This window comes from Sceloporus occidentalis, unplaced genomic scaffold (genome assembly GCF_023333645.1).
Source record: "Sceloporus occidentalis isolate IW3139 unplaced genomic scaffold, rSceOcc1.0.p SCAF_5, whole genome shotgun sequence".
Lineage (NCBI taxonomy): Eukaryota > Metazoa > Chordata > Lepidosauria > Squamata > Phrynosomatidae > Sceloporus > Sceloporus occidentalis.
Genome location: NW_028316985.1, coordinates 132,323,322 through 132,349,634, shown reverse-complemented (window position 1 = coordinate 132,349,634; position 26,313 = coordinate 132,323,322). Strand labels below are relative to the sequence as shown.

General features: G+C 41.5%; 1 protein-coding gene across 4 annotated transcripts in view; it reads left to right on the top strand.

Annotated features, from left to right (window-relative positions):
- Positions 1-9,949: 9,949 nt before the first annotated feature.
- GALNTL6 (polypeptide N-acetylgalactosaminyltransferase like 6) overlaps positions 9,950-26,313 on the top strand; it is a 648,223-nt gene continuing 631,859 nt past the window's right edge. For 3 of the 4 annotated variants that reach the window (XM_089525480.1, XM_089525479.1, XM_089525482.1), the window contains exon 1: positions 11,663-11,872. In XM_089525480.1, the coding sequence (XP_089381606.1) occupies positions 11,735-11,872 (138 nt within the window). In that variant the 5' untranslated portion in view covers positions 11,663-11,734. Of the gene's footprint in view, positions 10,070-11,516; positions 11,873-26,313 lie in introns of those variants that run through there. The other variant, XM_089525481.1, reaches the window with a different exon arrangement.

The following is a 26,313-nucleotide window of genomic DNA, read 5'->3' as shown; positions in this document are numbered from 1 at the left end:
AGCAGAAAGCCCTTTCTTTCTTTCTTTCTTTCTTTCTTTCTTTCTTTTTCTTTCTTTTTGTGTGTTGGCTTACTTTTGCCATGAGATAAGGCTTTAGGTTATATTTTTTTATTGGCAGGAGAAATGCATAGGTGAATGTCTGCCTTTGGTTTCAAAAGAAGTGACTTAAGATACAATGCTTTGTGGGTGACTTTGGAGGTGGGAATGCATTTTCTGTTATGCCTTGAACAGCAAAATTTCTTGGCCTTGGCATGAGTTTTATCCTGAGATATACTGCTAAGGATAAAAGAGGCTCAAGAAAATTATCTGAGAATCTAATAGGATATAGCCAAGTGCATAAATTGTTCTATGAAATCGGTACTGGATAATAAATAAGTAAATCTACAGAGAAGGGTATTTTCTGCTGGCATTAATGGACAGGAGCAGGATTTGTCAAGATTCCACATTTCTAGAAAAGTTTTATTCTATTTCATAGAATCATAGAGTTGGAAGAGACCACAAGGGCCATCCAGTCCAACCCCCTGCCATGCAGGAACTCTCAGTCAAAGTATCCCCGACAGATGGCCATCCAGCCTCTGTTTAAAGACCTCTAAGGAAGGAGATTCCACTCCACTCTAGGGGAGTGTGTTTCACTGTCAAACAGCCCTTACTGTCGGGAAGTTCCTCCTAATGTTGAGGTGGAATCTCTTTTCCTGTAGCTTGCATTCATTGTTCCGGGGCCTGTTCTCTGGAGCAGCAGGAAACAAGCTTGTTCCCTCCTCAATATGTCACCCCTTCAAGTATTTAAACAGGGCTATCATATCACCTCTTAACTTTCTCTTCTTCAGGCTAAACATCCCCAGCTCCCTAAGTCGTTCTTCATAGGACATGGTTTCCAGTCCCTTCACCATTTTAGTCACCCTCCTTTGGACACGCTCTAGTTTCTCAACATCCTTTTTTTTTTTTTTTGACAACTCAACATCCTTTTTGAATTGTGGTGCCCAGAACTGGACACAATATTCCAGGTGGGGCCTGACCAAAGCAGAATACAGTGGAACTATTACTTCTCTTCAATAAACTGTGGCAAGGGGAGGTAGATTAATTAAAGCACAGACCTGTGGCTGTTCCCGTCTATTAGCCCATTCTATCCATTTAAAATTTCTCTTGAACCTTTACCCAGTGGCCAAACTAGATTCTTTGAGAAATGTGTGATTATATTTTTTGTGTCTTGCTTTGGAAAAATAATTAGCTATAAATAGCTCTCAGGTCCAAAACATGCTGCAGAAATAACCCAGTTTGAGAGCACTTTAATTGCCCTGGCTCAATGCTAGAGAAATCTGGGAACTGTAGTTTTGTGAGACACCAGCATTATGTTTTATTTTTACCTTTTGTTGGGAAACCAGCTTTTTCAGATGTCTGTGACAAACACTTCTTCCCCTCTTGAATTATATTCTAAAATTTGGCTGAGTTAATCCCCTTGTTACAGCCTACTGTGTCCCCAAATTGTATGCATATAGCTCCCTCCCCTATTGCAAACCAGTAAGAAGACCCTTAATCTGCATTGCTGAATCTCCAGTAGATTAGATAGGATTGGGTCTAAACTGATCCTAACCAAACTAGGTCCAGATCCAAATTGTCAAATCAGGCTCCAACGCATATTCATCCTAGCCTGTTTTAATAATTAAGTAGACAGCATGTTCTCATGGCATAACAATGGTTGACAAACATGTTGAAATGCAACTGCCACCAGCTCTAGACAGTCTACTAAATGACGAGAGCACTTGGGGGTAGTGATCCAAGAACAACAAGTGGGCTATGCTTTGTCATAGTGTACAACTTTTGATCATGAAATGAAATAACATTTTATGTGATTGTTGAAACAGTTTAGCAACATTTGGAGATGCTTTATTGGTCTATTTTTAAAAAAGTCCTGGATGAGACAGTTACTTGAGCTGTGCTATCAAGGAGATTCTGTTCTTGCTAAAGCTAGCACATATTAATTATAAATTTTGTTAATTTGATATGCATGTCAGGTTTTTTTCTTTTAAAAACATCCAGAAAGAATACAGTTCAGACAGTTACTAAATACTGGCAGACACTTAACTCATTCAATGGCATTTTGTTTTAGCAACCATTTTCAACAGCAACCATCCATCACTTTATTTGTTCAGCAAAATGATTAAGAAGATGCTTATAAAATAGAATAACATGATAATTCACATAGAATTGTGTAAACAATCTGGCACATAATAGTAAAACCTGGTTCTTTCTTGTTGTTGTATTTCATTGATTTTTTGAGGAGAAAAACAACAGAATATTCTTCATACTTGTCAAATTCCCTTTAATTTATAAAGGCAACTGTATCTGATATCACATCTGTATTCTGGACACGTGGCTGAACCAGAAATATGGTAATGTAGCATTTTGCTACATACCCATAATGTGTCTGATAATAAATTGATCCTGCATTTTCTTCTTAATAACTTAACAAACAGACCAGGATTTGTGAGGAATGTTTCCCTTCACATGAAAGATGCTACGGACAACATTGATCAAAATGACTTGCACTGACTAAACCTGCATGCACAGTACTGATTAACAGGATCAAAGGCACCCTGCATATTGTCTCAAGACCTCAGCATATGCTTGGGTTTTTCTGTCCTTGCAGGAAAGCTGTTAACATCAGGTTTTGTCATGGAGGAGACATGAACCTATGTTGAAAGCTTCATCTCACTCCAATAACAAAGGTCTGGTATTTTTTAAAAGGATATATTTAAAGGAGTTACCTCTTTCATTAATAGCCAACATTTCTACTGAACTTAGTAACATCTTTGACTTTCCCAGCAGAAGATGGCTTAACATGAGAATGTAAGAATCTTGCTGAATGACACAAACTCTGCCTATGACAAGCTCACTGGCAGCACATGGATACTCTGGTATTCAGGGGTATATTGCTTCAAGATTTTGAAGGGAATACATTGCCATTGTGACTAATAGCCATTGAAAGCTTTATCCTTCATAAATTTTTCTAATCCCCTTTTAAGGTCATGCAAGAGCTGTCAATCAATGTTGTTGTATATTTTCAAATCATTTCCAACTTATGGTGACCTATCATAAGGTTTTCTTGGCAATACTTGTTCAGGGGAGGTTTGCCTTTGTCATTGCCTTCCCCTGAAGCTGAGACTGTGTGACTTGCACAAGGTCACCCAGTGGGTTTCATGGCCATACAGGGAATTTAACCCTGGTCTCCAGAGTTGTAGTTCAACACTCAAACTACTATGCCATGCTGGTTCCTTGGCAATCATTACTATTTATCACACCAGGCTGCTAAAACACCACAATTGTGTTAGTGTAGGAAACATAAAAATACTGGTTTGGGGATAGTCATTTTCACACAGCTCTTCAAGAGTGCCATGGTGTTGCTATAGTCCCAGGTTCTGTCTTCTGCATGCTGACCTTCATACCCTTGTCTTCCAGCCCTATGCCCTTTCTAGCATGCCTTTCATCTGTACTTTTAAAAAAATTCAATTGCACAGTCACAACAATTCATAGAATTGTAGAGTTGGAAGATACCACAAGGGCCATCCAGTCCAACCCCTTGCCATGCAGGAAATCTCAATCAAAGATACCCAACAGATGGCCATCCAGCCTCTGCTTAAAGGCCTCGAAAGAAGGAGATTCCACCACACACCGAGGGAGTTTGTTCCACTGTCTAACAGCCCTTACTGTCAGGAAGATCCTCCTAATATTGAGGTGGAATCACTTTTCCTGTAGCTTGCATCCATTGTTCTGGGTCCTGTTCTCTGGAGCAGCAGAAAACAAGCTTGCACCCTCCTGAATACCCTTCAAATATTTAAAGAGGGCTATCATATCACCTCTTAACCATTTTTTTTTCCAGGCTAAACAACCCCAGCTCCCTAAGTTGTTCCTCTCAAGACATGGTTTCCAGATCCTTCACCCTTTTAGTCACCCTCCTTTGGACACGCTCCAGTTTCTCAATGTCCTTTTTGAATTGTGGTGCCCAGAACTGGACACAATATTCCAGGTGGGGCCAATTCATTAAGTAAAAGAAACTGAAAAGAAGAAAAGAAAAACAGCCTGTTTGGGAATAGCAAATAGCAGAGGCTGCCCCTCCACGAATATTTGAGGGTGCGGATCTGAGATCTGCGAGTTTGGAGGGGTGACTATTACAGAAGGAGAACACAATAAAATATTAAGCTAACTCAAGAAGCAAATCCTTATGTAACAGAGAAGGCACCAAACTAGTTGGCTGGGTTAAATATTATTACAATCTAGCTATGTCCACTTAACTGGCCAGTTGACTTCTTCCCATCAACCACACAGTACCATAGTAGGAATACAGAGATCCTAAGTCAGTCCCTAGATCATCCAACCTTCCAAATGTTGATGGGTTGCAATTCCTGGCATTCCTCACCATTGGCTAGGCAGGGTAAGGATGCTGGGAAACGCAATCCAACAACCTCTTGAAAACCACATGATTCCTGCTCATACTCTAAGCAATCACCAACAGCTCCTGGCTGCTGCATTTTGAACCAACTGTATTTTCTGAAGACTGTAGCATTACAATATCCAATCTAGGCATAGTTAAGTCATGCATTCACTTGGCCAAGTCTGTACTTTTCAGCAATAGATGTAATTGGTGCCCCAGCCAAAGCTAGCCAAAGACATTCTTGGATGCAACTGCCACCTAAGCAGCTACAGGTAGGTATAATGCCAAGTGAAGAAGCATCACTAAAATGTGTACCTGATTCTTAACAGGTTAGTGGTAGTTCTATTAATCTTAGACAGAACAATGCTGGGAAGAAGTGACAATAAAAGATATTTTAATTTTTCTGGAAAACACATTTTCCACTATTTTACCCACGTTACTTAATGCAAGGAAGGATGAAATTCACAGAAATACCTACGTTTGGAATTCCTACTCCAGTGTTATGCAAAATCTTTAGTCTATAGATGAGAAGGGAGTATGGGGCTTTTCCCCCCACCTTGTTATTAGTCCCCTCACATGCTGAGTCTCCTCTCATGCTCTCCATGTAATTCAGAAACATGGGAGATCAAGGTTTTTAATCTCAGAGACAGTGTCCACACATCACAGGGGCTCTTCTCTCTACAATGTCATTGTCTATAGGCATTTAGTTAACTGCATTGCAGAATATAAAAACTGAATTAATTCAAAAGGACATTTGCAACCACCATAGAAGACATGATGCACATGAGCGCCTAAGTCTCCAAGGAAATCTCATAATTGCAGCTACAAGACAAACAGTACATCTGCATTAATTCATCCTGTTGTCACAAAAATATGCTGTTAAGCTAATTCAGAAAAGACTAGGTCTATTTAGCAGTAGAGGATGGAATGTGGGGGTGCTACATGCAGGGTCATGTAAGAGACAGGGTTCCTTTCCTACAAACTACCTGAATGAAACTGTATAATGATCTCAATATTTTCAATATGTGAATAAGGACAGCCAAAGCTTCCTCTTTTCGTCCTTTCAGATTTTGTGAATGTTTGTAAGTTCTGTTCATGAATGATTTGAATGGAAAAATTCCTATCCAACCCTATCTGCCAGAGTTTTGCCTTACCTTTTCCACATTAATCTTGGAACAGGAAGCTTTTATTGGGGTTGCACTTATATCAAAGAGCCATTGTAGCAGGGCAGGCCCAAGGCATTCTGCTGCCTGAGGAAAATAGCCCCAGAATTCTGTCACTTGCTGCTGGAAATACCACAAGTGAGATTCTCTCTGCTTAGTAACAAAAAACACCAGTTTTTTAAAAAGCAGTGAAACAAATAAAACAATTCTTCCCACTCCCTGCCTTGTCTGACATCTCACATCTGCTGTCCCAGGCAGTCAGCACACTCTGCCTAATCCAGAATGAAAGTTTCACAATAACGCTCCAAATTCTCCGTCTGTGGTGACCTCTTTTCATTTTTTTTCACGCAACCACTCTCTGAAATCCCTTGTTTTCTGCAGACTTCTTGTTATTTAAGATCAACATAATCCTGGAATAATGAATTTATCCTTTGGATTTAGCAGAACAATACAAGTCTCCAGAAATATGTCGCGATCCAATTACTACCAATGGTAACTGATGTCAAACATGATACTGGTAGTTAAAGGAAACACCTGGAAAATTCACCAACACAAGGGAGGCCAGGAAAATTTCACAAGCATTCTTTATTGTTTCTTTCTTGCAGGAGTCAGACTGGTGTCAAGTGTGCAATTTAGAGACCAGGTAACACCAGTCCTCCAAGAACTACACTGGCTTCCAATTTGCTTCTGAGCTTAATTCAAGGTAAGATGTCTGTGGCTTCCCTGATAGTGAGATGGCCAATCCATTCTGAATGTTAAAGGAGCTATCTGAGGTGCTGAAACCATTTAGCAATAGATTTCTTCAGCTTTACTATCTCTTTTTAAGATTAAGAATAAAATCCAAAGTGCATGTACTAACATGGAACCTACCAGTAACCATGGAGGGCTCACTATGATAGCAATGATTTTAGTTTGGAATAATATTATTGGAATATTATTGGCCTGTTACAGACTGCCAAAATAAAGCTGCTTCGGGTCTCTTTGGAGGTATGCTGTTTAAATGATGCATGCGTCCTAAGAATCTGGAAGCTGCACCAAAGCTGCACTCCAGTGCTTAGGGATGGAGTGTGGCTTTCGCGCGACCTCCGGACTCTTAGGACCCATGCATCATTTAAATAGCATACCTCCAAGAGACCCAAAGCAGCTTTATTTTGGCAGTCTGTAACAGGCCATTGTTTCTTGGAAATATTATTGTTTGTGTCTTGCAAATACTATTACAGATATTGCTGAGGGTTGCTCATGCTCACCATGGAGACTCCATTTTCATCAACCTGCCTGTGGTGGCTAATGAGGGAAAACAAACTCAGTTTGAATCCAGAGAAAACGGAAGTACTGGTGATAGGTTCCCCAGGCCCGGGGAAGGAAGTTTATCCACCTGTCCTGAATGGGGTCACACTTCCCCTGAAGGACGAAGTTCGCAGCTTAGGAGTACTTCTGGACTCGTCTCTGCAGTTGACATCTCAAGTAGATGCAACGGTCAGAAGTGCTTGCTATCAACTTCGGTTGATACGCCAACTGCGACCCTACCTGGGCCAAAGAGACCTTGAAACGGTGATACATGCTCTGGTAACCTCTCGTTTGGATTTCTGTAATGCACTCTACATGGGGCAACCCTTGTACCAAGCCTGGAAGCTTCAGTTAGTACAAAATATGATGGCCAGATTGGTCACTGGTGTATCCAGGTTTGACCATATAACACCTATTCTGAAAGATCTGCACTGGCTGCCTATTCGCTTCCGAGCGCAATACAAGGTGTTGGTTATTACCTATAAAGCCCTACATGGCTTGGGCCCGAGTTACTTGAGGGACCGCATCTCCCCATATAATCCACCCCACACACTCAGAACAACCGGGAAGAACTTGTTGGAAATTCCACCTTCTAAATATGTTATTACTTCCCAGATGGCCTTCTCAGTAGCGGCCCCACAAATCTGGAATAGTCTTCCCAATGAGCTCTGTCTTATCACCCCCCTGGAAACATTTAAAAAGAGGCTTAAAACCTTTCTCTTCTGTAAAGCCTTCCCCCCTGGAAAATGAAGTTGTATACTTTGATCCCATTGACTCTCTACTTCACCCTATTGATTGATTGAATGATTGTTTTTAGATTTGTATATTGTATTTAGTGCTCTTGGTTTTATCTGTTTTATGATGTGTTTTGTAATTGGTTTTAAACTCTATGTAAACCGCTTTGATCTTTTTGGAAAAGCGGTATATAAATAAAATTTATTATTATTATTATTAAAAGAAAATTTCAAAGTCTCCCTGGGCAGATAGTTTGGCAGCTATTTCTGTTATGAAAAAAGGGACTTTCCTTAAATGTGAATTTTGGAACTTATCTTACCTTTTGGAAGCATAAGCAAGAATCCTGTCTCATCTGTTCCCTCTGCCATACAGAGATACAGTCGGTCCTTCTTATACACGGATTTCTTAAACATGGATTCAAGCATCCAGTTTGAAAATGTTCAAAAAAAGTATACATTTTAAATATCAAACTCTGATTTTCCATTTTTTTATAAGGGACACCGTTTTGCTATTATTATATTTAATGGCACAGATTTTGTTATCCACGGGGGATCCTGGAACCAAACCTCAGTGTATAGTAAGGGTCCACTGTCTAACTCTTGGTTAAGAGTTCGCTCTAGAGGGAAGTAACAAGAAATTTCAGCAATTTTCTTCTTGCTTTGATAACACACACCACAAAGACTATTCATAGTTGGGGACTTATTCTGAGCCAAATTCACACTTTTTTGTACATAAATCAGCAATTTTTAACATACAGAAGACAGCATGTTTGCAAAGAAAAAATCTCTTTACAAAAACATTATTTTGGAGCAGAAACATCTCTTTTTTGTGCAAAACAAATGAGCAAAAACCCACTCCAGTTTCTATGTTTTAAGGATAAAAATAAAAATAAGTTTTGAACCGTAAAGATTCTCATCAGTCTAGGATCCTCCTCATCAGGGTTTTCCGGGACTTAAGAAATACACTTTTGACAATTTTCTAATACTGTCTTCATTGCTACCGCCATACAAGGGTCCTGTGTCAGGAACCAGCTAGTCCTTGGGATTGGAACTATCAAGGGCCTTGCTTTCCCCACAGTCAACAGTGAGAACTTCCCTTCTTCATTCAATCCCATGGGGAAAAAAACTCTGTGCAGGTCAGGACTGGCCAGGCCTCTTAATGTGGGTTGGAACACCTTGTTCTGAGGCTTATTGGTATTCTCAATCAGGACTCCCCCTTTAGGTTTGCCAGGCGAAATAATGGAGGAGGATCCTGTCCCTTTAATGGTTGTGTAGAAGAGGGATTTTTAGCAGGTGTGTGCCCAGCATCACCTGCTCCAATCCTGTCTTCTAAGCAAACATTAAAAGGCCAGAGGCCCTGTCCTACTTTTCATTTACAAACCCTCTGGGGGTGTTGTGTGCCTTTCATTTGTAGACACTTGGGGTTCTTTCTGGGAGAAAGGCAGCATAAAAACTGTGAAATAAATAAATAAATAAAATTTCAGTGCTTTCCAACAGGTGACCCTATTATGAGATTTTTGGGGCAAGATTAGTTCAGAAAACATTTGCCATTGCCTTCCCCTGAGGCTGAGAGCATGTGACTTGTCCAAGTTCGCCCAGGTTTTTTCATGACAGAACAACTGTACCACCCCCCCCCACACACACACACACATACACACATCAACTGTTGAAAGGTGGCTCAACCGAGATGCAAATTGCATTGATTCTATGGGTCTACTCCAGTTGGGACTAATGATATGGTCCTCCCATAGTGGGACATTGGGGAACCCTGGCTGATCTGGTAGCGCCTGAGACTCAGGATGAGGTCACCCCCATCGCCAGGGCGACCAGATGTCCGAAGGAAGGAAGGAAAGAAAGAAAAAGGACAGAAAGGAAGCAAAGAAAGAAGAGAGGGAGGAAAGAAACAAAGAATGAAAGCATGCAGGAAGGCGGGCCAGCCAGCCAGGCAGCCAGCTCTAGCTCCCCGCTGGATGCCTTGGGCTTCCTCCTCCTCCTCCTCCTCCTGGGGCTGGTGGTGGCCCTCGTGGGCTGGCCTGGCCTGAAGCTCCCCTCCGGCGTCGTGGCCCCGAGCCTTGGCCTCGCCCTGGCTCACCTGGAGGCACCGGCAGGGAGGCAGGCAGGGGCGGCTAGTGGTCAGAAAGCCCGGGCTGGGTCACTCCTGTCCTTTCCCGCGGCGGGGGGGGGGGCTCCCGGCCGGGAAGAGGCGAGGCGGGCGCGTTGCCGGCCTTCCTCCTCCTCCCCTCTCTCCGCCCTGCTCCTCCCCGCCGAGGAGGAGGAAGCCAGCTCGAGGCTGCCGCTCCCGGGGCTCCTGCTTGGCTCCCGCTGACCATGAAGGCACCAACGAGGAGGAGGAGGAGGAAGGTCGGCCGCCCAGGAGCAGAGCCCCGCCGTCCCCGGAGCCGCCGCGGCTCCTCCGAGGCTGCTTTGGGCTGTGGAGCCGGGGGCTGGGGGATCAGGTGAGGCCTGGGGCGGGGGGCATCTCTCCTCCCGGGGAGATGGCGAGGGAGGGAGGGAGCAGCGGCAGCCGGGGCTCAGCAGCATCCCCGGCTCAAGGCTGCATCCACGCTGGAGCAGGAACCCAGTTTGGCACCGCTTTCAGTGCCTTGGCTCAAAGCTATGGAATTCTGGGAGTTGGAGTTTGTGATGGGGGCCCAGAGCGGACCCTTGAGCCACAGAGAGTTAAAGCGGTGCCAAACCGGGTTATTGCTCCATTTGTGGATGCAAAGAACGGACGCCCCCAGTTCCCGCCTTCCAGCCCTTTCCCATTCAGGGCCACCTGAAGGGCTCCTTTCGGTCCCCGGGAGGTGTGGCCTCCCCCTTGAAGCTGAGAGAGTGTGGAAGCCCACCTGGAGCCTCTTTTGTCTGAGGGGGAAAGAGGCAGAAACGACGAAAGATGGGGGCTAAGGGAGAAGGAAGGAATAGGTGGCGCAGGGGTTTTCATAGGAACCTGAGGAGGTTGCGGAAGACTCCACACCCACACCCCCCCCACACCCTTTAACCCTAAGAAGTCGTAATGTGTGAAGGCAACCCTGGGGCGGGGCGTGTTCCTCTTGCACCTCTAGAGTCTCCCTCCCTAAGCTTAGTGCAGGCGAAGGCCTGGAGAAGGGGCTTTGGCGCGCTCTCGCCTCTGGAGGGTGTTGTGTGTTTGAGGGAGACTCTGGGGCCAAGTCCTGTCAGCAACAACACTCGCCTCTGGCGCCTTTTCTTCTCTCTGCCGGCGGGAAGGAGGATGCTTTGGAGAGCGAAGAAGAAGCTCCAGTCAAGAGGCACCGCTTCCACACCGGGTTGACCCCGCTTTAACCACCACAGCTCCATGTTATGACATTTAGGGAACTGTAGTTTTGTGTTTATTAAGAATGATTTCTATGTTCACATTTGCCCCGAATAATTGGACAAACTAAGCATGCGACAACTAGTGTCCTGGCTCAAGGCTATGGAATTCTGGGAGTTGGAGTTCGTTGTGGGCCCAGAGCGGAACAAACTCTAACTCCCAGAATTCCATAGCCTTGAGCCAGGACACTAAAAGCGGTGCCAAACTGGGCTACTTTCCCAGTGTGGAGGCAGCTCTGCGCTTTCCAGGCTCCAAAGGCACTCCCCCCCCCCCCCAAAAAAATGGAGCAGCTGAGGAATGGGTCGCCAGGCTGGGCTCCCGCCATGAACCCCCTCCTCTCCTTCCAGCGCTCTCTTTAACTTCTGGCCTTCATCAGCATCCTCCTCCTCCTCCTCAGCTCGGCAGCCAATCAGTGTGCTCCCGCTGCCTTTTATTATGATCATTTTGGAGGGAGGGCGGGGGCTGGTTCTCTTGTGAATGGATGGAGGGCGTTGGGGCTGCGAGGCTCCAGAGGCTGAGGAGGTAACGCCGCCTCCTCCTCCTCCTTGTCTCGCCTTGGATCCCTTCTCCAGGTTACTCCACACTCCTCCGGTGGAAGGCTGACCAAGCTGGCGGCACAACGGGAGTGTCTCTTCCCTCCTGCACCTGCCAGGAGGCGAGATCCCAAGGAAGGGATCCTCCACTGACAGACCGAAGGGGAAAGAGAGAGATCGAGAGAGAGAGAGAGAAGGAGAAGAAGAAGAAGGGAGCCCCCCCATCCCCTCCGTGCCCCCCTTCTTTGCCATTGGCCATGAAGAGGAAACAGAAGCGGTTTCTGCAGATGACGCTCCTCTTCGTGGTGACTCTGATTTTCCTGCCCAACGTCGGACTCTGGTCTCTGTATAGGGAGAAGCACCTGGTGAAAGCCACCATGCTGGGCGAGCAGCAGGTAAGTAAGTGAGGCGAAGCCACTGCCAAAGCAAGCATGGCAGGGGGTTGGACTGGATGGCCCTTGGGGTCTCTTCCAACTCTATGATTCTGTGATTCTAGATGGCAAGTTGCGTCTTAAGGCATCTATCTCTCTTCAGTCACCAAAGATCTCTTGGACTGGCTCTTGAGAATCGATGCCACCTGAAACTGTCTGCCTTTTAACTTAAGCTTCTGTGGATGCTTGACCTCACTCTGGAGAGGCTGGGAGGAGGAGGAGGAGGAGGAGGATTTGGGTTGCACCAAGTGTAGTTGGTTCAGGTAAGGGGAAAGTTGCAAGAGGAAAATTGGCTGGACTTGGGTGAGCATGAGTGTGGGATGAGTCCTGCTTCTCTTCCTCCTCTGGTAGGTGTAGGAGTTTATTACACTGGGGCTGATTGTGGCATTAAAGAGCGATTAAAAACACATTGAAATCGTCCCACAAATAAAGTGGAAATAGTGGGTAACTGCACAAATGATTATTTCACCCAACTGTGCAAATAAAGTGATAGCAGAAATGCATTGTCTCTGAAATCCTGGAAGTAAAAACGTGCACGTTAATGCGTCTTTGTGACCGCTTGAATGTGCAATGTCATGTGAAATTGTTTAGCATAATTATGTGATTTTTCCAGGATATTAATGGGATAAACTCCATAGTCCTGTTGCCTTTAGCTTTGCCAAATTTGGTTTGCAGTGTTCGGGCACCAGCGTGTCTAGGTATGACCTGGATCAGAAGTTTCATCCAAACTCCGCTCTCTCTATCAAAGGGGGTAGTGCCAAGCAGTTGTGTTGAATCGCATAAATAGAATCACATGGTGTGCATACCAAAATAAGGATGTTACATTTGAGCACATGAGGATCTGTGCTGATTTTTACAGCACATTGCCTTGTACAAGCTACCTTCTGTTTCTTTAATCTGCTTTATCCTCAAATCAGCCTGAGAAAGTTGCTTGCATTTTGTGATGAATCCCCTGGAGACTTGCAAAGGCACCTGCTCCCATATTTCTTAGTTGAGTGGGAATTGGATTCTTGGTGTCTTGCAGAATAACCCAGTGCAGTTTTGTTTACATACTCTGTTAATAAGTCTTGCTTTTGTCGTCCCTTCAAATCCTTTTTTCTCTAGAAATATATTTGAGTGCCCAGTTTTTCTTTTCACTGAATGTTGTTGGAATGATTGTGCCCTATACAGAAAAGCATTTACATTCATATTTTTAGTCTGACTGTCCTATCTGCTTGATATCATAATGTGCTGTTAAGTATCTCTAGTTTATGGTCTTCTTCGTCATCTGAGATTAACAGCAGTTAATATAACCTATATTTTTTGTCATAATTTTCAACTCGTTAAGTTTATGTATGGCTCGTAAACCAAAATAAGACGTGCATTAAATTAAGTGGTTTTAGAGAGTTGCTTTAATGCAAAACTTTAAATCACTGCTGCTAATAAATTAAGGAAGGCTATATTTCGTTCGCAAACATCACTGTGATCCTAACTGCACAGTGTTCTATGTAGACTTTAAATGAGCCACACACACATATAAGGGTGAGGGAGGTAAATCTATAGAAATACTTTTATCTTGCAGCTTGTTTATCACTTGTATCAGTATGTACCAGGCAGCGCCATATATATAACTGCTATATTAATATCCTTAATTTCAAGGACCATCACTCAAGTGTATTACAATTTTTCCACATACTGAATGTCTGAAAATTAGTTTGGTCAATAGAAGGCACACTAACACATGTCAAATAGTTGATTGATGCCTTGCTGTTGTCATTTGCTGTACATGTTTTTAATGTGTGAAGTGTTCTGAATTAGCACACAAGTTTTAAAGAGCTTGTTAGGCATAAGATTTTTTTTCTTCTTTTTTAAAAAAGAAAGTGGGTCCTTCTAAACTTAGGACAAAAGCTTAAAGATTTCTACATCACAGTCCCATGTATGCTTGCTTGGGCATAACTTTCAATGTGTTAAGTTCAATATGACTTCTAAATACTTATGCACAGGATTACAACCCTGGAGCATCATGTATAATAATTATGTCAAGAAAAAGTCAATGTGTTTAGTTGTCTTATAGTAACAGCAACTTTTTAGCATTCCTAACTTCTTTCTAAAGGGACTGTTATATGAGAAATGGACTTCTAAATGAATATACACAGTTCATTGTCAGTCCAACCTTATGTACATTTGCTTAGAAATAAGACCTGCTGTGATCCATGGAGGCTTATTCTTAGCTAAGTGTGTGCAGGATTACAGACTAACAGGCATCATTGTTAGTAGATGGAAAACTTGTGTCATATGTCTAATGTGTGGTCAAAAGTGAAGTCTCATTATCAAGTCAGTGGGGCTTACTCCAAGTAAGTCTTTTCACAATGACAAACGTGGGTGCATAATAACTAATGTGTGAACCATAAAAATTATATTTTTAAAACTCAAACCATGGACATGAAGGAATAATCTTTAAAGTTTTCAGTGATCACTTACTGGAAGATGTAAGGTGAAATTAGTGCTAATAAGGTCTTTACAACTCAGTGCTTGAATAACTTTATTCTTGGCTCTGCCTGAGAAGCATTGATGTCCCCATTAGTGAAACAAGACTTTCAGTAAAATGTTTGGAGAAGGGTTTAATACCACACAAAATATTATCGGTTCAGAGAAATGTAATTCCATTTTCTAGTGAGTGTGCAAATGAATACATTTATTATGACAAGTGGGAACAGTATGTCAAGGGATAGTTTAGGTATGTACATTTTAGATGTAAGGTATGTGTTTTCCAAGACAGGTATCCTCCTTCATAGTCAATTGCACAAGTAAGGTGCAAGAGCTGGAATCCAACACATGAGGCTTCTTAGACCATGGAGATTTACATGACATCTTTTATTTATACAGGGGCCAGTTTTTTATTTTTAGTAATTTTGTGCAAGAAACAAAGTTTATGTACATTGAACCATCAGAAAGCAAAGGTGTCATTATCTAAGCCTCCCATGTGAACAGTTTTGGAGTATTGTGTATTTTTCGATAAGGAATACACAACTTGTATTTTAATTACAGAAAAATGTGCTCTGAAAAGGGCTATCAATGCTTGCTGAACCATTTTTCCCCTTTCATATTTTTACTAAGAAGGTGTCTGTCTTCTCAGCATTAAAATTAACTTGAATAGGCTCTTATATGAATGGCCCTGACTCTGAACTCAGCAAGTAGGATTTCTTTTCCCAACTATAACCCAAGTTTGAAAGTATATTGCAGAATACATATTGGGATCTCAGTACAAGGTACTTTTAAGCACACTACATTTTAGCAATTAATGAGTGTTTTTGCTATTTAACAATGCTGTCTTATACCCATTTGTCTGGGAATAAGCCAAATTAAAATGAATGGGACTTGCTTCTAAGAAGAGATGTTTAGGTCTATACTGTAAGACAGATAGGATCTAGGGCAGTGGTTTCCAACCTTCCTAATGCCGTGACCCGTTAATACAGTTCCTCATGTGGTGGTGACACAAACCCATGAAATTATTTTTGTTGCTGCTTCATAACTGTAATTAAATAGGTGTTTTCTAATGGCCTTAGGTGACTCCCATGAAAGGGTCATTCGACCCCCAAAGGGGTCCCGACCCACAGGTTGGGAACCACTGATCTAGGGAAATGGGTAATATGCCAACATTGACTGAAAGTGGCTGAAACTAGTGTATCAGGTTTGAAATATATTTTACTATTGGCATTTTTTGTAATTCTGTAGAAGGACCATCATTCATTTCCTGTATTACACTTTGAAGAAATTTTTGCACATTATCTTACACTTTATGACCTTTTTCCTGTGTGAAATACATTTTAGTAGATGGAAATTTTCAAATTTGGCTGCACAAGAAAATGTCAGTGTTTCACAGAACTTCAGTGCTGCACACCTGCACTTGTATACCTGTGTGTGAGATGTCTTGAAGTCAGTAGGACTTCTGTGTGTGTGTTTGGGCTTATGCAATAAAAAAGAGAAACATAAGGGGTGCTTTCACACTACATTGTACAAATGTCCACACCAAACAGTGTGTGTGTTCAGGTGTTTGTGCAAACCTTACTACCTCTGTTAAGTTCTGATTTGTAGCCAGATACAAGAATTCTTATAAATCAAGTATGTAGTGGGACCTAGATAGACTGAACATGAATATATCACTGTGAGTTGATGAATGGATGTTCATGATATAGGTTGTACTATTAATTCAATGGACTCATGTACTGTTCTGATCTAAAAGGAACTGTGATGGTGTTTCATCAGTGTTTGTTTATAATACAGTACTTGGTATTTTTTTGCTGTATAAATATGTATATGAGTAGTGATTGTAGGATGATGGAATCATTGACTAGCAAAGATAAAATTAGGTTCTGGAGAACTAAAGGACATAGAAACGGAAAGGCAAACCTGGAAAACAGCCACCTTAACACTTTTTTTTAAATGTCAGGCTCCAGAAAGAGCTAGGAAATTCCAGGCCCATTAGTCCAATATTTGTCTCAGATAATTTTGTAGAGGTCAAGAAAATAAGCTTCAGTGAGGTTGAATCAGCACTGCTTCTGCAGGAAGAAGCTCTGCCTCACCAGCCTTTTGGAGTTCTTTGGGAATAGTTTTGACAGGTGAAATAAGGGACAAGGGCCCGGTCCAGACGGGCGCGATAGGGTGCTCTCGTCACGTGCGAGGGGTGGCGCTTCTATACACCCCTTGCCCCTCATATGTGACGAGGGTGTCAAAATGGTGGTGCCCTGTACAAATGGGTGCTGCCATCATTACGTGATGGATGCCTAGCATCCGCATGTCAGGGCACCATTGCGATGTTGCAAGTGCGCTATTGGTGCACTGTGGTGTCATAATGGCACCACAAGAAGAACCTGCTTTTTGCGGATTCTTTTTGGTCTGTGGGGCAGTCCCTCGGTCTGGAGGCTGCAGCTTCCCCGTGGACCAAAGCTGGGCGCTGGGAGACCATCCTTTTTGGACAGTCTGTCCCGCACCAAGGTCTCTATCCCTTTAATGGTTTTGTAGAAGAGGGAGTTTGAGCTGGGGTTGCTCATCATTCAAGCAAGACCTGTTGAAATTCCTTCCACTGCATAACTATTAAAGGGGCTAGAGCCTTTTCCCTTATTTTACTTGGCTACTCTGTGAGTATCAGCTAGGACCAAGTGATAGAATTCAAATATATAGCTGTGCTAGTCTGTAGACTCCGTATGTAGAGAGATCTTGTAGCCCTTTTAAGACTAACTGAAAGAAAGAGGTTTGCAGCATGAGCTTTTGTAGACTTAAGTCTACTTCCTCAGTTGCCTTTAGTCATGCATCTGAGGAAGTAGACTTAAGTCTATGAAAGCTCATGCTGCCAACTTCTTTCTTTCAGTTAGTCTCAAAGGTGCTACAAGATCTCTCTACAGCTAGGATCAGGGTAAGTGTGAACTGACAGAATGTAACATCCTGAGAATCTTCAACAAAATCCTTGATGCATAAACTTAGACATGGATAAGACCAGTAGATGGGTAAGAAAGATCTGGAACCTGGTTGGTTAAAGAACAAGATAGAACATTATAGAAATAAATTGACAGATCCTGTAATTGTATGCGACAAGCAGTGATTCATCTGAAGTACATATGCATATTTCAACTGGAGCTATGTAACTTGCTGAGAAATTACTATGGAATCAGGGGAGATAACTAACTGTTTAGATAACATTAGTATATTCAGGATACTGAGCATGCAACCCAAACTGCAATTTCCTGGATATATAGGGAATGAAAGGGCAAGTAAAGTTCAGTGTAAGTAAATGGAAAGTGATTTTGTACACTAGGGAAAACATATAAATTTCAGGTATTTGGTTATAGATGGTTATATATAATCCACAAAGAAAACTTCGAGTAGTACAGGATAACTAAGTGAAAATACCAGTGCAGTGTACAGCCATGAAAAGACAAATTCCATGTGATTAGAAAAGGGATTAAAGCTAACATGGTCAGCATAGTAATGACTTTATATAAACCTACTGCACACCTGCATTTGGAATAGTGTAAATCAGTATGATCTCTATCTTGAAAAGGCAATCACAGAGCTGGGGGAAGAGTGGCCCAAATTGATCAAAATGGACACTTTTCTAATGAAGGAAGGTTTAAATGTTTGGGGCGTTTTAGTTTGAAAAACAGGCAAAAGGGAAGGGAAGGATTTTACGATTTTATAACGGAAAGAAAAAATTCTTTCTTTTTTTGGTCACTAGATCAAGACTAATGCTAATACTTTGTTGTCTGGCATAACTATGCTGTCACTGGCATAGCAGCAGGAATCATAGCTTTCTGAAAATTAAAAATGTCATAGATGTACTGGTGGCTGAGATAGGGACAGGAATATGTATGTTTTAATGTTACAAAAATGTTTTTATCAAAAGTCAGGGAACTCTGACAAGGAGAGTCTTAGGCTGACAAGCATCTTTGCAGTTTGGGACTTATTCATCACAGAATTGGCACATGGTATCTTTTTCAGAAAAGCCAGCATTTTCTGTGCAAAAATGCCATATGCCAATTTTGATCAGAATAAGTCCTGAACCATAAATAGTCTTGCAGTTGGAAGAAAATTGCTGAAATTAATCATTGCATCCTTTGTGAATGAACTTAATAAAGAATTGCATCCCTTGACAGGAGAAAGGCAAAGAAAGATATCTCCATCTGTAGGGAAAGTTGCTGATGGAAATGCCTAGCGTCCAGGTGGGACCTTGAAGCTAAAGGTGCTCTGGGAAGACTTCTGGGAATATTATCTATCCAGTACAAAGAATTGTTCAGAACAGCCTTCCTGGAATTCCTCTAGCTTTGACACCACGCCTGGAAACAAGGATTGTAGAAACAGGCTGCTTCAGATCTGACAGCTTTCTCTTCTGATGGTGATGAAGGTTTCTGCCCCTTCACACTGTTGTTTCACCCTTAAAGCATGAAAAATGTAATGCTCCATTATACAAGTGTGGTTCACCTAAAGAATTCAAACTTCTGTATTTTAAAAATAATGTTCTTAACTATGATTCAATGACAAAATGTAGTGCTTAGATGTCTTTGAGGGAGGAACCTGGAACATCTTTACCCAAGGTAGTGCCTTGGGACAATAAAAGAGCTGTGATAGCTTGGGCCATGATAGTGGGGGATGATGTTTGCCATGATAGCTGGGTATGATGGGAACTGTATTCTGATAAGTTTCAGGCCACCAAGCTATGGAAGGCTGTGTAGACCAGTTCATGGAGGATAAGGCTGATGAAGTAAATGGAGCCTCCAAAATCATAGACAATATGGCTCTGATTACTAGGTGCTGGAGGAACCTTGTATGCCCCCAGTACTGTTAATGGTTAAATATTTTATTAGCCATGATGGGAATGAGGAACCTGTGTTTTATTAAGTTTTGTTGTGATCCAATACAGCTCTTTTTATATTTGTTATACAGAATATACTGAGGCAGACATTGTGTGTTTTGGATCAGGGAGTTGGTTATCGAATCTTATTGTCAGGTACTGATCATGATTCTTAAACCATGAGATTGAGTTCAGGAGGTTTGCTTCTGATAAAGAACAGCCGGAGGACTCCCCCGACGAGCTGCGTTGCTGCCGGGAGGTCATGCCGACCGAGGAGGCCCTGCCAGGCCTGGTACATCCCAGCATGCTTTGCTGGGGGCGTCAGGAAGCCCAGCATTCTTTGCTGGGGGTGTCAGTAAGCCCAGCATGCTTTGCTGGGGCCAAAAAATCATATGATTGGCTGGCTGAGGGGCCGGGGAGGAACTTTCTGTTTTGGCCACTCTAGGTGGCTCGGAGGACCTCTCTATGGTCCGGGTTTCCGGTCCTCCAGAGAGCTGATTGGTCGGCTGCCCTGGAGGGGAGGAGTGTACTCCCAGCCCCTCCCTCTTTGCAGTGGCCCACATAAGGCCTTGTTGCCCGGCATTGGGGCCATTTTTGCTCCGTTCCTTACCCTCCCTCCCTTTTTGTCACAACTGAGGGGCAGCATAGGCCATGATCTGCTGAGAGTGCTTTCCAGGGCTATGGAGTACTGGAGAGGGAGTCCTTTGGACCCGGGTATATTGAGGACATACGTTATGGCCATTGCGGGGGCCATTATGTTATTACGTTACCCGGTGACTAGGGGCTTAAGGGATAAGAGGCAATCAGAACTTCACATAGCTGCGAGATTGCGTTCCCTAGCCCATAGGTCATCTCAAAATTGCGGTCATCAATCAACCGGGGTGTTGTTCGATTTACAGATCATGACATGCTTTGGGCCAACCCTACACTGTTTTAATGTTGAGTTAATAAAGTTCTGTCCATTCCTCCAACTGTGGTGTTGTGTTTATTGTGGCGGCACACCTCCTAGGCAAGATGATAGGTATATCTTTAATGTAGCATGAGGATTTGATTCCATCCAGAAGCTACCTCCAACCAATCCTATATTATTGCACAAAGAAGGATTATTGATGAGCTCCTGCTATCTTTTGGTAGCCTAGCCTAAGACCAAGTTTATGGACCTTGGTTTTTATCATTGCAAATCCTGTTCTTGCTTGTTGCTGCTACCAGTAGATTTCTCCTTGCTAAAAACATGCAGAGTGGAATTCTCCAGTGACATAAAAGGTTTCTAAGAAAGAAATGGTTTCTAAGAAAGAAAGAAAGAATAGTATTTGAATAAGCAAATTCTAATATGTGTTCATACCATTCCATATGTCTTGTAGGTGTATTAATAGACACAAGTACAGTGTTCTGTAGTTGTTTGAACACTAGACTACAACTCTAGAGACAAGGGTTTGATTCCCTGTTCAGCCATGGATACTCACTGGGAGACCTTCAGTGAGTCACACACTCTCAGCCCCAGAAAATGCATGATAGGTTTGCCATAGGGTCACTGTAAGTTGGATATTACTAAAAGGCACATGACAATAACAAACTATTTGACATTTATGGACATCACGCTGAAACGAAACCAGATTAACTCTATAGAGTCTTATAATTAAAAATATGTTTTGAACTGTTACTTCAATTTGTTGCTCAAATGATCACAAAATTGATTCCAGAGTTTGCTAGGTTATGATATTAAATAGAAAATTCAGAAACAAAATAATCTGAAGCAGAGAATTTTTGCAGGACTCATAACAAGATTTGTTTCAGAAAAACCAGCAACAACTCTAGGCTCGTTAAAAATGCTCTTTAGCAATAAAGTGGCAATCCAAACCAGAATATTATGCTTCAGAATACAAATGAACTTGACTCCTTTTCTCTATAAATCTGTCATTCTTGTTGTGCCATGAAAACACAAAGAACTTTACTGAGTATGGTTTAGGGTCTTTGTTTTTACAGCCTTGTAAATTCAGATTGGTGCATTTGAGTTCCATTTACAATTTTTTTACAGTTTACTTTGTCTTGTTTCCTGTCACAGTGTTTGTTACTGCAAAAATTGTATAAAAGAGTAAATGCCTTAACAGAATTGTGCCTGGCAAATTCCCAAGACAGGGATTTTGAATGTTAAAAGTATTTTTCATAATAGCATTCCTCATCTTCTCTTGTTTTAGAACATTTTTTGTGTGTGCCTAATCTGGCAGTCACTCTTAATAACGGTGAGGTAACCTTGAAAGTATTCTTCCTATGCATCACTAATGAGTGTTTAGTATTTTTATTCCATCTAGCACTTTTGTAGCATACCAAAGATATATCTCATGATATAACAGAATGTAATTTCATATACAGTACCTTTCATATGCTAACTATCCCACAGGCAGATAGATAGTGCGCTGTTTTTATAATTGAGTTTGTTGGCTAGAAATGTGATGAAGAGGAAGGATGTGAGTGATGTACAGTTCAATATGTGACTGCTTTGAGCTTATTTTTTTTACACTCCCATTTTATAGGTAGCGTGATTATTAATTTGCTGATCTTTTCACAATGGCCCTTACTTCCACTGTACTTGTAACTGAATTTGATTGGTTCATATTATTTTCCTTCCTTTTGGTGCTAAAATAGATGTGATGCTAAACACATCTTTGACAATTGTGCTTGGATCCAGCTAAATCATCCTAAAGATGGGAGGAATTTGGGTGGTGAACTGTAGATCAGCCAAGCTATTCCACTGGCTGAATGAGTCAGTCTTTGAGGTGTGCTCCCTGAAAATATGTTCTGATAGATTGAGAAGACCTCCAGAACTATTTGGGAGGTGATGTTAAAGGCAGCTGAAGGGCAAATCAGCAAAAACCATGTTCCTGCCTTACATTTTCATCTGTGGCCATGTTACTCAGTACAACTTTGCTGAAGGATACTACAGTAAAGCTGACTTTGGCCCATTGCTCACTTTGAAAAAAAAATGTTAGCAGCAGGAACTCCTATCCTCCAATCTTCCATCAGGCCCACAACACACAGGAAGGGTATGTTTAAAATGTCTTCCCTGTTATGAGGAAGTAGGGAGCTAGGCTAGATGGCAGAACTGAGCTCCTCCTCAATGATTAGGCAAAATTGGACTACCAAGACTCATAGGTAGTTGAGTCTCCCCAGGAACTGTCACTAAATGATTAAGCACAAAGAAATACTAAGATAGCTATTGCTGCTGAATTCTCACAATTATAATAAAGCCTGCTTACAATCCATCCTATGCACACTTGTTTGGAAGTATGCTACACTGAAAACATGGGACATTTTTAGGTACATATTACAAAATATACAATACAAAAGATTTCTGTGTGATTTTTTTATCATATGGAGTGGTAAAGAGACCAATTTATTTGAATTCCATACATATCTAAACAATGTACACAGCACTATAAAATTTGAAGTAAACTTTGATTACTCTAGGATAATATTTTTGGACTTACTGATAATAAAAAGAGGGACCTCATTGGAAACAGACCTATATAGAAAGGGCACTGACTCAAACTCTTTGTTGAGGTATGCCAGCTTCCGTCTTTCACATATTGGGAAAACCTTACCTTACTCTCAATTCATAAGATTGAGAAGAAATTGCTTGGGCATAATTGAATTTGATAGACAAGCTAAAACTTTGAATGAGCAATTTGTAATCAGAAGATATCCCAAAAAGAGATTAAAACAAGACTACTTTAGAGTTAGGAAGATGGACAGAAAAAATGTACTTCAAAATAAACCTAAGAAACAAAAACAGTCTTAAGATGTTGATATCTGTAACATTTAATAGACATACAAGATTCATTTAGGCAGCTGTCCTTAAATACTGGGATTTACTTCAGGACATTCTTGGTTGTTCAGAAAAACCTTTATTTGTGTATAAACGCTCAAAAAAATTAAAGGATATCCTGGTTCATAGAGTAAATATAACATGCAGAAGGCTGCAAAAGGAACTATCCATGTTATAATTGTAGCATTTGTAGAAATTGTGTTAAAATCACAGAATTTGTTAATCCTGTTAATAATACAATCTATTTTATGAATGACATATATACTTGTGATACAAAGGGTGTCAATATGCAATCCAATGTCCCTGTAAACTTCTATACAGCTGGCCTGCCCTTTGTGCAAGTTTGCCTTATGCGGACCTGAGATCACACAGAAGGCAAGCCCCAATCAAAACAATGGGGCATGCACACCATGCCATGCCACGGGAGCATTATTCTGAATGGGATTTGAGCATACACTTAATTCCCTTTATGCGGGAGCATCCGGAACGGGGTGGGTCTACTGCAGTAAAACTTAAAGAGGATCTGTGAACACAAAAGTTGTATAAGAAATCACATACCCACTGCACCTATGGTCCAGCATTTTCTACAACATAAACATACAGAGAGAGACATTAAATTTTGGACAATTGAGAAATTGACTGGAACTGGAGAGAATCTGGAGAGAAAACTGAACGAAGAGAGACTTTGGATTTCACTTTCAAAAGCCCACTGGACTAAATGAGAACTGCAACTGGGCAGAGCTTTTGTAAGCCCCCCCCTTTCCTTCTCCCTCAGCTATATAATATTATCTTTTTTGGTAGCATCATGGCTTCAGCATGTGTAATGCTTTACAGGATATGCACACCCTGTAAAGCAACTTTAATTACTCTGTAACAGATTGGGTAGATTGTAAATCAGAATGGAAAATAAAGCCCTCCATTTGGAAACATCTACAATAGCCTTGTAATTTGTTTGAGCATCCAGGATACAGTAAGTATGGGAAAGTAACATTTTAAAATGATTTAGAACATTTCTCCAAGCTTATACTGTTTTGTTATTGATTTAGGCTAACACTTCATTGTCTTGATCAGTTGAAATTACTGTAGCCATAATCTCATGGGAGATGGGCAACCGCATGTTAAGGTAAAGATTGTCCCTTGACATAAATGTCTAGTCGTAGCTGACTGTAGGGGGCGGTGCTCATCTCCGTTTCTAAACCAAAGAGCCATTGTTGTCCAAGAACTGTTCTGGTGGTCATGTGGCCATCATAACTCCACCGTGGTACCTATTTATCTACTTGCATTTGCATGCTTTCAAACTGTTAGGTTGGCAGAAGTTGGGACTAATGACAGGAGCTCACCCCATCATGCAGCACTTAGGCCTCGAACTGCCAACCTGCCAGTCTTGCAATCAACACACTCAGTGTCTTAACCACTCGAGCCACTGCATGTAGCAGAGCCCAATTCTCTTTGTATCTCCCAGTGGGCCACTTTCCTAATAATTAGCTTACTTGCTAATTAGCTTACTTGCTGTTCACCGCTATGATCTTTGGAATAGCGGTATATAAATAAAACAAATTATTATTATTATTATTATTATTATTATTATTATTAATGTGTCAAAACATCTCTGTATCTCAGCCAAAATGACAACTGTAAGTGGCTTTTGAATATCTTCTAGTTGCTATGATTTTCAAGATAGAGCCAAGGCGGGGGTGGGGGTTGTATTTGGAAGTGATGGGACTCTAGGTCATATGGGACAGTGTTTTGGTGCAGTTTTCAGTTCAAAAGTTCCTGAAAGTCATGCCAAAATGGGTGGGGTTGTGGTTACGGGAGTACTAGGAAGCTTCAATGGTGACACTTTCTCTACCCCTGCAGTAACGTAATCCAGTCTTGTTATCCCATATTACATAGCAATAGCATGTACATTTCTATACCACTTATCAGTGCACTTAAGTACTCCCTAAGTGGTTTACAAAGTGTAAGCTAATTGCCCCCAACAATCTGGGTACTCATTTTAGCGACCTCCTTGGAAGGATGCAAGCCTGAGTTGAGCTTGAGTCCTTTTGCTGGTATTGAACTCGCAACCTTGCAGTTTGTGAGTGATTGGCTGCAGTACAGGTATTTAACCACTGCACCACCAGGAGACATCAGGAACAGAAGAGTGCAACTCCACAAACTACTACTAATGTTCTCAGCTATATGGTACACCAACTATTATGTACCCTTACATATTACTATCATGATCAGATGCCATAACTCAAAGCACATGTGGTGTTATTATATAGCTATATTCTGTATGTTCTTTTTTTCTCTTTGCATTTTCCAAACAGATATTTGTAGTGAAACCATATTGTACAGCTCTTCTAAATCCTGCAGGTTTAAAATTCTCAAAAAAGAAAAGAAAAAGATAAGCTTTTAGAAGCAAGAAGAGCCTCAGCATGAAATCATTTGCTGGGTTAATTTTTTTCTGGACTCTTCCACATCAGTATAGCAGGTGAGGATTTAACAAAATGGAAGGGTCTCCCAATTATATCCCCTCACAGCCTGACACTTAAGAGAAAGGAAAACCCCTAGATGTGAGACAGAAGGATTTTAATTTATCATTTCTCTTGATATGTGAGCTTTATTTGTCATTAGGAATTAACTTTTTAATCAGATGGGGAAGTTGCTCATCATTTCACCTGAAAAATGTAGACCCAAGTGGTAGAGTCAAGGCACAGCTTGACTGCCCCAGGTGCTTTTTCTATGAAGTAAGTGTATAACTTGAACTTAAATATGTGCAGGCCTCCACAAAGGATGCATATGTTACACAAAACATGCTTTTGTGGGACTATACAACATGGAAGAAACAACTTTTGAGGCATAAGAGCTTTGATTGTTCCTCAAGAATACAAATTATTTTTTTATTAATTAAGAAGAATTTTTTGTTGTGCTCAGTTTTGCTGAGGACTAGAGGGAGCCCTCCTATGGCTAATTTAATATTTTGCTAATTTACAAGGGTTTTATCAAACATAATATCTTTTGGAAGATAAAAATAACTTTTGTGCTTTTCTGTTTGTATAAAATGTTGTTTGTACAGTATTTTCTTACAGCACATATATTTTATGCTTGAACTGGCAGTGCTGTTTTTTTAAAATCTGCACAATAACTTATAATATGTACAATTAAGGGTCATGAATTTCTGTGCCCTTTTTTCACTCCAGCCTTTGTGTGAGAGCACAGGTGGTCCTTTTGTAAGAAAAAGTAGCAAACTTGATAGACACATTTTTGACCATG